Source organism: Bison bison, unplaced genomic scaffold (genome assembly GCF_000754665.1).
Source record: "Bison bison bison isolate TAMUID 2011002044 unplaced genomic scaffold, Bison_UMD1.0 scf7180017864452, whole genome shotgun sequence".
Classification (NCBI taxonomy): domain Eukaryota; kingdom Metazoa; phylum Chordata; class Mammalia; order Artiodactyla; family Bovidae; genus Bison; species Bison bison.
The window spans coordinates 3,737,630-3,752,475 of record NW_011495014.1 but is presented as its reverse complement, the minus strand read 5'-3'; the positions used below and the strand labels follow the sequence as shown (position 1 = coordinate 3,752,475).

The 14,846-nt window shown below is 36.1% G+C and overlaps 1 protein-coding gene across 5 annotated transcripts in view; it reads left to right on the top strand.

Moving 5' to 3' along the window:
- Positions 1–8,641, top strand: part of SCN2A (sodium channel, voltage-gated, type II, alpha subunit) — a 140,200-nt gene extending 131,559 nt beyond the window's left edge. For 4 of the 5 annotated variants that reach the window (XM_010858951.1, XM_010858949.1, XM_010858952.1 and 1 more), the window contains exons 25-26: positions 3,139–3,409; positions 4,979–6,174. In XM_010858951.1, the coding sequence (XP_010857253.1) occupies positions 3,139–3,409; positions 4,979–6,174 (1,467 nt within the window). Of the gene's footprint in view, positions 1–3,138; positions 3,410–4,978 lie in introns of all 5 variants that reach the window. The other variant, XM_010858948.1, reaches the window with a different exon arrangement.
- The last annotated feature ends 6,205 nt before the right edge of the window (positions 8,642–14,846 follow it).

Here is a 14,846-nt window from a genome sequence, read left to right as displayed (position 1 = left end):
AGTAGGAGTAGGGATGCACAGGAAATGATTAGTGAATTTAGCTAGATTATTGGCAACAATTTGGCAAATTAATTCAGTCATTCATTTACAATGTATGATGCTAAGCATTTGGAATTAAATACTAAACAGAGAGTCTATTTGGTAATCAAATAGTCACACCAACAAATAGAAATATCCAAGAAGGAAAGAATCCATTTAGCTATGAGAGCTGATAAGAAAGAAGGGGCTGATTAATCAGGGAAGGCTTTACTGAGCATGAGCCTAGGCCTGAAGAAGAATGAGGAAGTTTCTATAGGCCATGTAAGAAGAAAAGAGGGATGTATATGTGAAGGTCTAGAGGTAGGAAGGCCGGTGAGGCTGGAGTGCAGAGGCTGGGGGTTCATTTGGGACATGGTGAGAATGAACAGGTTAGGATGGTCCAGACTTTTCTGGGCTTCTTAGGCCACATTAAGGCAAGTCTTTGTCCTTAGAGCAGAGCGAAGCCATTGAGCAGAGCCTGGTCAGTTTGGGTGTTGTGACTGTCACTGAACCAGCATTGACAGAGGCAGTGTGTGCGGTACAGACTCATTGTGGAACTATTTCAGGGGTGATAGGGAGCCTGAACCAGAGTGGTGTGGAGATGAATAAAATGGATTTGTGAGCTATCATAGGAATGAAATTAAAAGGTTTATTAATTGAATATGAGACATGAAGAAGGAAGCAACAAAGATGACTCATGAGTTTATGCCTTACACGCTGGATGAAAAATGGTGTCACACAGAATAAGAAGTGGGACATGAATGGAGAAAACAACTGGAGATGCTGGTTTACAGAATTTGAAAATCAAAAGGGGACTCTGAAAGAGAATGAATGTTGAATGAATGTTAGAAGTAGTAGTAAAATTTCTAAAGTAGTAAAGTTTCTAAAGATTGAGAGATTAGTTTCAGAGCAAAGCAGCAATTCTAGAGAGGAAGAGATTGAAGAGAAAGGGAATAAATATAGAATAAAACTGCACAGGATGTGGCTCAAAAACAGTGTAGATTACATTACAGAGGAAAAGGGACTGAGTCCTCCAATGATTTTGGAGTAGTATATAAAAAGACAGGTGTGGACATCAATATAATATAAAATGACAAAGAGGTAGAGGAATTTCTTTATAACAATTGACTTTGGTGTTCTCAAAAAAGAAGTAAGAATACAGGGCAAGAGAATAAGAAATTTCTAAGAAGTTTGAAATTATCCTGGGAGCAAGTGAGGGACAAAGGATTGCTCATCATTATGAAGAGCCAAGACAAAGTGAGAGAACATAAGCCTTAGTGAACATGGCTTCCAAGGCTATACAGCTTCCTCCAGCATATTCTGAAATTTAAATTGGCGACAGTGACTGTGTAATGGAGTTGTATATTGATCTAACCCACTGGAAAACTAAATGGGCAAAGAATCTTAAGAGATTTTTGGTGAAAATGCTGACATGAACATAAATAGCAAGTTGCTGCTTTTCAGCCATTTTGAATCTGCTTCACTCTAGGTGCTGTATCTGTGGAAGAAAATTGATTTTTTAATTAAATAAAAGCAAACCATTTGCAATAAAATGTCATACATTTTATGAAACATGTAAGCACAAAATTGTCTGAGATCACAGAGTGCTTAAAACTTAAAACGGAGTTAGGATGCACCAGACTGAGAAGGGGAGTCTAATAATGCCCCTTGACAGAAGCATTATGACAGAGGAGATGGATAAACAAGATAAGGCAGTATGTACAAGAGTAGTAGCAAGTATCAGAAGGGTAGAAATAAGAGGAACGTAACCAGACTTGGAAAGGTAGACTTCAGTACCCGAGAGCTAAGAACAAGGGGCTGAGAACTGGAATTAGACGCATTTAAGTTGAAGGAGGCCCTCGAAGAACAGATGCAGCTGAAACAACATAAGTCCAGTCCATCGGGCTAAGTATGTATTCAGAGAAAATACATGTTTTATTTATGTATTTATTTATGCAAAAATCAAATGTTATTTTTACAAAATATAACAAACCAGTACTATTTGATATCCCAGAATTCCAGTATGGAGTAATGGATGCCTCTACTAGTCGGGCAGGGGCACAACACTAGCACAGAGAATCCAGACCAATAAAGGCATCCATCTGGAATGCAGACTATGAGCGTAGATGCAGCAGAAGCTCTGTAGTTCTAGTTGAGAAGGTAGAGGACGACCTAGCAGAGGTGAGCCAAGTTCCAAGCTCTAGGATGAGGAATATTGAGCACATAGAGGTGAAACAAAGGAAAAAAACAGGGCCCAGTGAACATAATTGGTTTACAAGATGAGGCCTTAACTTCATAAACAAGACATAAGGCTAGTTAGTGCTTAGAAATTAGGTCCAGATTGAATAGAGCGAAGTTTGAACATCTAAATTTTAAGATATACTTTTTTAAAAGATGATTTTATTCTTTTTTTTTTTTTTAAAGATGATTTTATTCTTGTAGCAGTTACCTCATATAAACTTCATTCTGCTTTCCTTTGTCTTAACATCTTACACAACCATAGATGGGTCAGCAAAACGAAGAAATTTACCCTGGTATGATAGTATTAAATAAAATATAGAATTTAACTGGATTTTACCAACTATTCCACCAATGTCCTTTTACTTGAACTATAATTTTAAAAGCATCTTCTCAGCTGAACCTTAAGGTAGAATTTAAGATGCTGTGGCTTTGCTGCGCATAGTGGGTGGGGAATATAAAGGAAGAAACTAGGGTGAAAATGACCCCAAAAAGCTAGAAAAGTATTTATTCATTAGTTCTTCAAAGTTAATTTTGATGCTCACCCCAAACACAGAAGATAACAAAGATTCATTATAGTGACCAATATTTACTGTCTACTGTACACATGGTTATGTTTTAGGCACTGAGAAACTAAAAGGTGGTTCTTAACATAAAGTTAGTTTACAAAATCTGCTATCATAAACAGTATAAATAGAACAAATACCATTTGGAAAGAGCTGGATATTCCAGTATACAAAATTTTCTTCCAAGTGTAAACCAAACATGGAACGTTTTGTAATAAAAGCTGTATTTTCACATTGTTATGTTAAAATCAGATAAGTTGGACTTGATTTGTTTTTCAGTCTCTAAGGGAATTTCACATACTCTTTTTTTTTGCAGAACAAATTCCAAGGGATGGTCTTTGATTTCGTAACCAAACAAGTCTTTGATATCAGCATCATGATCCTTATCTGCCTCAACATGGTCACCATGATGGTGGAGACTGATGACCAGAGTCAAGAAATGACCAACATTCTGTACTGGATTAATCTGGTGTTTATCGTTCTGTTCACTGGAGAATGTGTGCTGAAACTGATCTCTCTTCGTTATTACTATTTCACCATCGGATGGAATATTTTTGATTTTGTGGTGGTTATTCTCTCCATTGTAGGTAAGAAGAGGTGCTTTCACGCAAGTGAAATTTTTAAGAGTAAAAATTTGTATTTTAAAACTTTAAAGTATTTTTCATTAATACTTTCTCATTCATCCCAAAATTTCAAATAAAGTCTAATGAAGAGTCCATTCTCAGCTTGTCATTTATCTAACTGTGTGCTGTGCATGAAATTATATGAAGAAAAAGAGAATTTATATTATTTATATTTATATTATATATGCAGCTTTCATGTATCATCTTGTCCCATGCCAGAAGAAAATAATTGCAACTTTGGCATAATAAACAGTCATACTCCTGTGGTATAGACAAGTATTGCTCTGAATAAACAGTTCACACACATGTACACATATTAATCAATAGAAGTAGTCAAATAATTGTCCTTGATAATTGGAATAGCATGTTGTGTGCTTATATATATTCACACTCAAACAAGCCTCATGTCATCTTTGGGTTCAGATAATTTTCTACAGTGTGTAATATTCTTTTTCAAAAGTAGACATTTTGTTCAAAAAAATCAAAGCAGATTCATTTCATCAATACATATTGCTTGTGTGTAGGATGTTAAATCAGGTGCTGGAAGTAAAGTTCTGCCTGTTTGAGGAAAAAGAACACACACATAGAAAAGTAGTATTCCACTGTGTATATACTTTTGCTGGTTAAACAGAACTTTGAAATAAGGTGTCACTCCATTTGATCCCAGTGATGGTGCTATAGGGAAGGAATGTAGTGATTAAGGGAGGGGACTCCTGGGTTATACAGACCCAACCTGGTGCATCCATGTTTTCACTCTTTACCAGTTCTGTGACCTATGGCAAGAGGGATCTCACCTCTCTGATCCCCGGTTTCCCAAGAAATATTTTTGTAAAGTGGTGTTGTGAGAATTAAATGAGATTATGAAAATAAATGCACTTAGCACGTATCTATAGCACAAAGAAAAGACTTAGTAAACATTAAGCCTAACCACCACCAACAAAACTATTTAACAGCTATTATCACCATTTGGCAATGCATAAAATCATTGCCAGGATTCAGTCCCAAGTATGTCTGTCTGGAAAACCTGGGTTGTCTCTTCTGCCACCTCCCAAATAAAACTGATCAAACCATCTGAGAAGAATAAGTCTCATATTCCTAATCTAAAATCCCATGCTTTACCCATTAGTCCTTATGCAAATACTAGTATAAAACTAGTATATCAGAAACATAAATCCATTTCTGTACTTCACTACCATATACATTGTGTCTTTTGGTATATGCTTGACTTGAACCAGGAAAAATGACCATTAATACCTTCAGTTAGTATAAAACTGTTAATGTTATAGCACTAAACATACCAGTTTCATTTTGCTAAATGAATATTGCAGATTATGTATATGTAAATATGTGTGTGTGTGTACCAAATTCTCATGTCCACATTTTATAAAACTAGTCTGTGCATGTGTGTATGTGTATACCTAATTCTCATGTCCACATTTTGTAAAAATAGTTAGTGCTTATCTTAGAAATGTACATTTTCGTTTGCTGCCATTACATATAACATGATTTTTGTTGTATCTTGGCTTTCCATAGGTATGTTTCTGGCTGAGCTGATAGAGAAATATTTTGTGTCCCCTACCTTGTTCCGAGTGATCCGTCTTGCCAGGATTGGCCGAATCCTGCGTCTGATCAAAGGGGCCAAGGGGATCCGCACGCTGCTCTTTGCCTTGATGATGTCCCTTCCTGCGCTGTTTAACATCGGCCTCCTGCTCTTCCTGGTCATGTTCATCTATGCCATCTTTGGAATGTCCAACTTCGCCTATGTTAAGAGGGAGGTTGGAATTGACGACATGTTCAACTTTGAGACCTTTGGCAACAGCATGATCTGCCTGTTCCAGATTACCACCTCTGCTGGCTGGGACGGATTGCTAGCACCTATCCTCAACAGTGGACCTCCAGACTGTGACCCTGAAAAAGATCACCCTGGCAGCTCAGTTAAGGGAGACTGTGGAAACCCGTCTGTTGGGATTTTCTTCTTTGTCAGTTACATCATCATATCATTTCTGGTTGTGGTGAACATGTATATTGCTGTCATCCTGGAGAACTTCAGTGTTGCTACTGAAGAAAGCGCAGAGCCCCTGAGTGAGGATGACTTTGAGATGTTCTACGAGGTTTGGGAGAAGTTTGATCCCGATGCCACCCAGTTCATAGAGTTCTCCAAGCTCTCTGATTTTGCAGCGGCCCTGGATCCTCCTCTTCTCATAGCAAAACCTAACAAAGTCCAGCTCATTGCCATGGACCTGCCCATGGTCAGTGGGGACAGGATCCACTGCCTCGACATCTTATTTGCCTTTACAAAGCGTGTTTTGGGTGAGAGTGGAGAGATGGATGCCCTTCGAATCCAGATGGAAGAAAGATTCATGGCATCGAACCCCTCCAAAGTCTCCTATGAGCCCATTACAACCACTCTGAAACGCAAACAAGAGGAGGTGTCTGCTATTGTTATCCAGAGGGCTTATAGACGCTACCTCTTGAAGCAAAAAGTTAAAAAAGTTTCATGTATATACAAGAAAGACAAAGGCAAAGAAGGTGAGGGAACACCCATCAAAGAAGATATCCTCATTGATAAACTAAATGAGAATTCAACTCCAGAGAAAACCGACATGACCCCTTCCACCACGTCTCCACCTTCCTATGACAGTGTGACCAAACCCGAGAAAGAAAAATTTGAAAAAGACAAATCAGAAAAGGAAGACAAAGGGAAAGATATCAGGGAAAGCAAAAAGTAAAAGGAAACAATATTCCATTTTGTGATCAATTGTTTACAGCCCGTGATGGTGATGTGCTGGTGTCAACAGGACTCCCACAGGAGGTCTATGCCAAACTGACTGTTTTTACAAATGTATACTTAAGGTCAGTGCCTATAACAAGACAGGGGCCTCTGGTCAGCAAACTGGGACTCAACAAACCAGAGAAACAGCATCGACAGGAGGTTTCTGTGTTCACAACCAGCTGACACTGCTGAAGAGCAGAGAGTAATGGCTACTCAGACTCTAGGAACCAATTTAAAGGGGGGAGGGAAGTTCAATTTTTATGTAAATTCAACATGCGACACTTGATAACAGTAATTGTCACCACTGTTTATGTTCTAACTGCCACACCTGCCATATTTTTACAAAACGTATGCTGTGAATTGGTCACTTTTTTTTTTAATTCACAGGTTGTTTACTATTATATGTGACTATTTTTGTAAACGGGTTTGTGTTTGGGGAGAGGGAGTAAAGGTAAGAAATTCTATGTTTCTCTATTGTATAACTGGATATATTTTAAATGAAAGCATGCTGCACTTCTCATTCTCATGTAAAAAAAAAAAAATCATGTCACAAAAGGGAAGAGTTTACTTCTTGTGTCAGGATGTTTTCAGATTTTTGAGGTGCTTAAATAGCTATTCATGTTTTTAAGGTGTTTCATCCAGAAAAATTTTACTGTGCCTGTAAATGTTCCATAGAATCCACAAGCATTAAAATGTCATTTTATTTTTACATAATTCATTACATATACATGTATATATGTATATGTGCATGTATATACATATATATGTATACACACACACACAGACATATACACACACCATTACATAGTCATTCTGAGTCCTGGCAGCATGACTATAACATTTTTGATAAGTGTCCTTTGGCGTAAAATAAAAATATCCTATCAGTCCTTTCTAAAAACCTGAATTGACCAAAAAGCATCCCCCACCACCACTTTATAAAGTTGATTCTGCTTTTTCCTACAGTATTGTTTAGCCATCTTCTGCTCTTGGTAAGGTTGACATAGAATATGTCAATTTAAAAAATAAAAAAGTCTGCTTTGTAAATAGTAATTTTACCCAGTGGTGCATGTTTGAGCAAACAAAAATGACGACTTAAGCACAGTATTTATTGCATCAAATATGTACCACAGAAGTAGAGTTTGCAAGCTTTCAACAGGTAATATGATGTAACTGGTTCCATTATAGTTTGACGCTGTCACTGCTGCATGTTTATCTTGCCTCTGCTGCTGCATCTTATTCCTTCCACTGTTCAGAAGTCTAATATGGGAAGCCATATGTCAGTGGTAAAGTGAAGCAAATTGTTCTACCAAGACCTCATTCTTCATGTCATTAAGCAATAGGTTGCAGCAAACAATGAAGAGCTTCTTGCATTTTATCCTTCCAATCTTAATTGAATACTCTATGGTAAAAAGCCCAATGTACAAACAGGTTGCAAGCTGCTTAATTCTGTTGAAAATATATGGTTAGAGTTTTCTAAGAAAATATAAATATTGTACAAAGTTCATTTTATTTTCCTTTTCCGCCTTTTTGTACATAAATGAGAAATTAAAAGTATCTTCAGGTTGATGTCACAGTCACTATTGTTAGTTTCTGTTCCTAGCACTTTTAAATTAAAGCACTTCATGAAATAAGAGACAGAGACTAAAATGCAGTGTAGATTCCTGCTTTTTATTAGTACTGTAAACTTTGCACACATTTCAATGTGAAACAAATCTCAGACTGAGTCCAGCATTTATTAGCTTTCATAGTGATGCCTTATCATCGAAAGAGGCTTAAGGAACGATGAGTTGATATTCTTTGCATTGCTTGAATCAGATGGTTCCACCTAGTCTTTTTATTCTGTAAATCATCAGTCTTTTCCAGTGTTTGTTTACACAGATAGATCGTATTCTTACTAACCCATATGACACTAGAACTTTATCAGATATGATATGAGATCCAAGCTTTATTCCACAAAAATCGTATAAATGAAATTATATTACCAGTCACAGCAAAACATTTTGTGTTTCTTTCACAAGCGACATTAAATGTAGATTCTTTATACTAAAGCTATTGACTTGTAGTGTGTTGGTGAAATGCATGCAGGAAAATGCTATTACCATAAAGAACGGTAAACCACATTACAATCAAGGCAAAGAATAAAGGTTTTGCTTTTGTTTTTGTATTTAATTGTTCTGTCTTTGTTTCTATCTTGGAAATGCCATTTAAAGGTACATTCTATCATGTAAAATGATCTATCAGAAAAAAATGTAAAAAATACACATGAAATATAATAATTCACCTTTAAATTTTTCATGGAATGGAAAGTAATTAAGAAGAGTGTACTGGATATCTAGTTTTAATATTGGCCAAAAACCTAGATATGGTATTGGATAGAGTAGTGGAAAATTACATAAATTAATAAAAAATTGACTAACATTTTAGCTTGTGCATCCTTTCTCCTTCCTGTCTACCTGCTGCTTTGTTTTTGTCTTGTTATTCTCTTTTCCTATTTTGGTTCCTTCCCTATGCATCCTTGATCTACTTTTCTATATACCTTTCATCACTTCTTAAGCTCTCAGTATTTTTCATTAAGGGTATTCTCTTTGTTTCTTTTCTGCTTGCCAAAGCTTTTGTTTATTACCGTCTATAGGTAACAGAGTCTGTATACTTAGACTTCTAATAATCTGCTGCACCACAAAAAGTTCATACATCTTCATATCTATAATTTTGGGGGCAAAAGTTCTAAGTGAGCTTGGATCTCACTCTTCATAATATATAAACAAATCCCCCAAATGACACTGATTTAATTATGACAAGTTTGGGGAAGATTTCTCAGTTCTGATTACCTATTAGAAATATCTGAGAAGCTTTAAAAAATGCCTTTTGGACCAAAGTCAGACCAACTGAATTCATATCTCTGGGGATGAAACTTAAGCATCTAATTTTTTAAGGCTGCCCACTGATGCTGATTCATACTTAGGTTGAGGGCCAAGGAGTTAGCGTATCCTTGCTCAATATGAAAAAAGTGTCCTATAGAAAATGTCCCTGTCCCCTTCAGGCCTTCATTGTGTAAATCATCAGATATAAGGTCCCAATATGATGACATTGGAGGTGCTTATCTTGTAGTGAGAGAGGTGTTTATTGTTTTTTAAATTTTACTGAAGTAGAGTTGATTTACGAAGTTGTGTTTAATTTCTGCTATAGAGCAAAGTGACTCAGTTATACATACATATGTTTTCTTTTCAGTATTTTTTTCATTGTGGTTTATCACCAGATACTGAATATCATTCGCTGTGCTCTACAAGAGAGAGGTATTTATCTTCAGGTGTGACACTGTCCCATTTATATCAGGGATTCTCTTCTAGGACTATAGTTGGTGGAAAGGATTTTCTATCAGGATAGTTTAGACAGCTTCTTCAGATTATAATACACACTCACACATGCAAAACTGTACCCCAATCATCCCTAGTGCATACAAGGATGATTAAGGAGAGTGTGGACTCAGAGAATAGCTGTCCAGATGCCCTGTTGGGTAAGAACCATTAGGTCTGGACCAATGAGAGGCAGCTTATATAAAACTATTCATTTGATTCATCATTGTCAATTCACAAATCTAAACAGGAAAGACTTTCTATTTTTGTGTTGGGCACCTCTTACCATCACTCGTTTTCCTAAGCTCTGAATAATATAGATCAACTTACAAAGAGAAGGGAGGAGTGAAGAAAAGAAGGGAGAGGATGTACAGGGAGAGGAAAAGGAAGAAGGAGGAAGAAAAAAACAGGAAAATTGAGGAAAAGAAGGGAGTATAAGAAACAGAAAGGAATTCCTCAAACAGCAATAGAGGGGAAACAGGAAAAGAAGAGCCATGTGGGAAAGAAAGTTTGCTTAGTTGTCAATACATTAGATCCACAGTATAAATGTGCTCCTCCTCTCTGCTTTTTTCTCAGAGAAAAATATATCTAAAAAAAGCTGAAAAGGACATTATGCAAGTAAATGTCACAATGATTGCATGAATCATGATTTTTTTCTTTCATCTGAACTAAATAAATATTTGAGTTGTACTTCATATTAGCTTTATGATAGGAGCTGAGAGATCAAAGATGAACTTCACTGTCCAAAGGAACTTTGTAGCTAAAGCTGAAGAACTTTGAAAGTTATGCTAGAGTCTGAAATTTACTCTGTTGGCAGCAGGATGTGTTTGATTGCACCTAAGCAATGGCACCCCACTCCAGTACTCTTGCCTGGAAAATCCCATGGACGGAGGAGCCTGGTAGGCTGCAGTCCATGGGGTGGCTAGGAGTTGGACGTGACTGAGCGACTTCACTTTCACTTTTCACTTTCATGCATTGGAGAAGGAAATGGCAGCCCACTCCAGTGTTCTTGCCTGGAGAATCCCAGGGACCAGGGAGCCTGGTGGGCTGCCGTCTATGGGGTCACACAGAGTCTGACACGACTGAAGTGACTTAGCATAGTATAAGCAATATAATGATCAGTAAAATCAGATACATCTGTGCCTATTTAATGTGCTATTAATAGGGGTACATTGACTGTTTTTTGCTAATGTTTTACAGAGATTTCATTTTCCCATCTATTTTATTTAAAAGTATCTGTATTTTTACCTCTTAGCATATCTTTTTAAAAGAACATATATTTTTTTAAAAAGCCAACCTGACATTTTCTATTAATAGCCTATATTAATTCAAATGTAAAATCTAAAATCTTATGTTTAATTTATGTACAGATGTATTTGATTTGATTTTTATCACCTTGTTCTGTGCTTTTGATTTTTTAAGTTTTTTTTCCTTTTTTTTTCAATTGTCCTCTTTTGCATTAATTTTGTCATCATTTCCCCTCCAGCTCTACTGTTGTGAAAATATATACTTCCTTCCTTCCTCCTTCTCCTTTGCTCCTTTTTATGTGATTACTTTAAAATTTTAATGTGCATGCTTAAACAGTGAAATACAATCAATAGTTGTACCCTTATCTGGAACAATGAAGTTCCTAGCTGATTTCATATCTTTGCTCAATTCTTGTGTTTTTATTGTCTACTATTTTAATACTACCTTGTCTGACACCCAACGAATTAAACAGTATTATTATTGTGGATTTATTTAGGCAGTGCTTATTTAGATTTATTTAGGCAGTGCTTATTTAGACTTATTTAGATGTTAATTATAATTTCTTTAAATTTGCTTCTGCTTACTTCACTTTGTGCTCTATTTCCTTCTGGAAATACATGAGGAATTCTGTTAGTGACATTTGTGGACAGCAAGCTGACTTAGTTTTTCTGAAAATGTCTTGTCAGCCACATTTTTAATAGATCAGCTTAGTTATAGTTATTTTTAAATTATTTTAGATTTTCTGCATCATTATAAAATTACTTTTGTTAATCTGACAGAATTTATGCTAATATAATTTGAAGATATTTATCAGTATCTTTAATTAAGAAAATTTCAAAAACACTCTAACTTTTAGCATTAGAGATATAGTCTCATTTCATATTTTTTTGTTCTCTCCATCTGGAACTTTTGAGAGTTACATGTTGAAATTTCTAAATCTTTCTTTCCTGTTTCATAGTGTCTCTCATTTTTAGTGTTCTTTCTGGATAACTTGTCAGGTTTTAGTATCAGGATAATGCTGTCTTCATAGAACAAATTAGAAAGTGTTCATTTCTGAAAGAATTTCTGTAAGAGTGGAATTATTTCTCCATTCCATATTGGGCTTCCCTGGTGACTCAGAAGGTAAAGAAACTGCTTGCAAGAGACCTGGGTTCCATCCCTGGGTTAGGAAAAGCCATTGGAGCAGGGAATGGCTACCTACTCCAGTATTCTTGCCTGGAGAGTTCCATGGACAGAGGAACTTGGCAGGCTACAGTCCATGGGGTCACAAAGAGCTGGACAGGACTGAGCAACTAACACTTTCACTTTCCATATTGATAAAACTCAGTAGTAAAGCCACCTGTAACCTGAGTCTTCCCTGTGCAGAAGTTTTAAATTAAAGACATTAATCTCTTCAACAGATATAGGGCTAAGGAAATTGTTTCCTACTTTTTTTTTTTTCTCTTTTAGCTTTGGTAAGTTACATTTTTCTAAGAATTTCCTCTAAGAATTCCTAAGTTATTGCATTTGTTGTATAAATTGTTCAAAGCATCCCTTTTTTATGCTTGTGATGTCTGTGGCCTCTCTAGTCATATCCTTTTTTTCATTTCTGGTATTGAAAATGTGTATTTTATCTCTTTCTCATAGTCAGCTTATCTAAGGATTTCTGCAATTTTACTAATGTATTCAAAAATGCCAACTTGTGATTTACTGATTTTTCTCTACAGTTTTTCAGTTTTCTATTTCATTGATTTCTGCTCTTTTTAATCCTATTACCATCATTTTCATTTTCTTCCCTTACTGGACTGGGTAGACATCCATTATAACATTTAAGGGATATGATGATAATGGTTAGCTTGTTTACTTTCCATTTGAGTTTGAGGAATATTTTAATTATTTACTATTAAGTATGCTGTTTGGTATAGATTATTTATTATTCATTTTTGGCCATGTGGCATGTGGAATCTTAGTTTCATGACCAGGGATGGAACCCAAGACCCCTGCATTGGAAACATGGGGTTTAACCACTTGACTACCAGGGAAGTCCCAGATGTAGAGGGTTTCTTTTTTGTCATATTAAAGAGTATCTTTTTTAAAGTTAATTTTTAATTGGAGTGTAATTGCTTTACAATGTTGTATGAGTTTCTGCTGTACATGGTGAATCAGCTGTAAGTATACATATATCCCCTCCCTCTTGCCTCTCCCTCCTGCACCCCCAAGCCACGCCTCCAGATCATCACAAAGCACTGAACTGAGCTCCCCGTGCTGCACAGCAGCTTCCACTGGCTATCTGCTTTATGACTGTAGTGTATATATGTCAGTCCTAGTCTCCCAGTCATTCCATCCTCCCCCTCCCATCTGTCCATTCTCTGTGTCTGCCTCTCTGTTCCTCCCTGCAAATAGGTTCATCTGTACCACTTTTTTTAGATTCCACATGTATGTGCTAATACACGATATTTGTTTTTCTCTTTCTGAATTACTTCACTCTGTATGGCAGATGCCAGGTCCATTCACATCTCTACAAATGACCCAGTTTCATTCCTTTTATGACTGAGTAGTATCCCACTGTATATATGTATTACATCTTCTTTGTCCATTCATCTATCAGTGGAAATTTAGGTTGCTTCCCTGTCCTGGCTCTGGCAAACAGTGCTGCAGTGAACACTGGGCTACATGTGTCTTTTTGAACCATGGTTTTCTCAGGGTATATGCCCAGTAGTGGGATCGCTAGGTCATATGGAAGTTCTATTTTTAGTTTTTAAGGAACCTGTATATTGTTCTCCATGGTGGCTGTATCAGTTTACTTGCCAGCTTTCAGCTATGTCCTGAAAAGTGCAGAATATGCCCTCTGCTTGAGAGTCACTGAAGTCCATCTTTGAACGGTAACGGTCTACCACCACCACCTCTAATACTACTTTTAGCTATGAGCTGGGAGAGAGAATCACGTCACTAACATCTGATCTCCTCTTATTAATTTTTTCTCTTTTGTTCCACTGACTAGTAACAGGAAATGTTTTCCTTTTCCTGTGAGACAAGAACTTCCCTTACATACTGTACCACTCTTCCTATTTTAGAGCCTATACTTTATTCAACTCTCTGAACTTTGAGTCTTAATATGCAAAAATTCAACATTACTATAAATTTATAAATATCAAGTTTGGAGAGGAGCAATGATTTTTCCCCTCTAAATTGATATAATTGATATCTGAATTCCTGTAATTTGAAACAAAAAAAAATGTCATGTTTTTCAGATGAAAAGGAGTCAAGAAAAAGGAGAAAAACTTATTTAGAAGTCAAAATACAATAGGTCACACAAACATCTTGACATACTAAATAATCATATATATTTTAATTGATAAATCTTATAGCATATCATTGAAGTCAATCTTTATGGGAAAAGGAGGATTATTACCCCATGTTAAATTCTAGAAAGGCTTTCTGTAAAAGATTGGCATTATTAGAAGGAAATATAAGTAACTATAACTATTGTCATTATTTTCCCACACGAATAAGCATTCTCTTGCAAAACATGACAGTATTTTAGAAAATCATATCCTGATGTGTCTTGATTGACCCTTTTGCGTATGTGGTTCCTCAAAAAATTAAACAGAGACTTACCATGTGACCCAGGGATTAAACTGCAAGGTACTTACCCACAAGAAATGGAAACATATATTCACACAGAAACTTGTATACAAATGTTTATAACAGGATTAATTGTAACAGCAAAAAGGTAGAAACAACCTAAATTTCAATCAGTGAATGAATAGATAAGTCAATTGTGATATACACATACAATGAAATACTCAGTCCAGTTCAGTTCAGTCACTGACAGGAACCTCAAAAATATTATGCAAATGAGAGATGCTAGCCACCAAAAGTCACATTCTGTATGTTTCTTTTAAATGATATATCCAGATTAAGCAAATCCATAGAGACAGAAAGTAGAGTAGAGCTTGCAAGGGGATGGCAGAACATTGAATAGGGAGTGATTAGCTAATGGTTATGAGGTATTTTATGGAATAATTTAAAAGTTTTGAAACTAGAG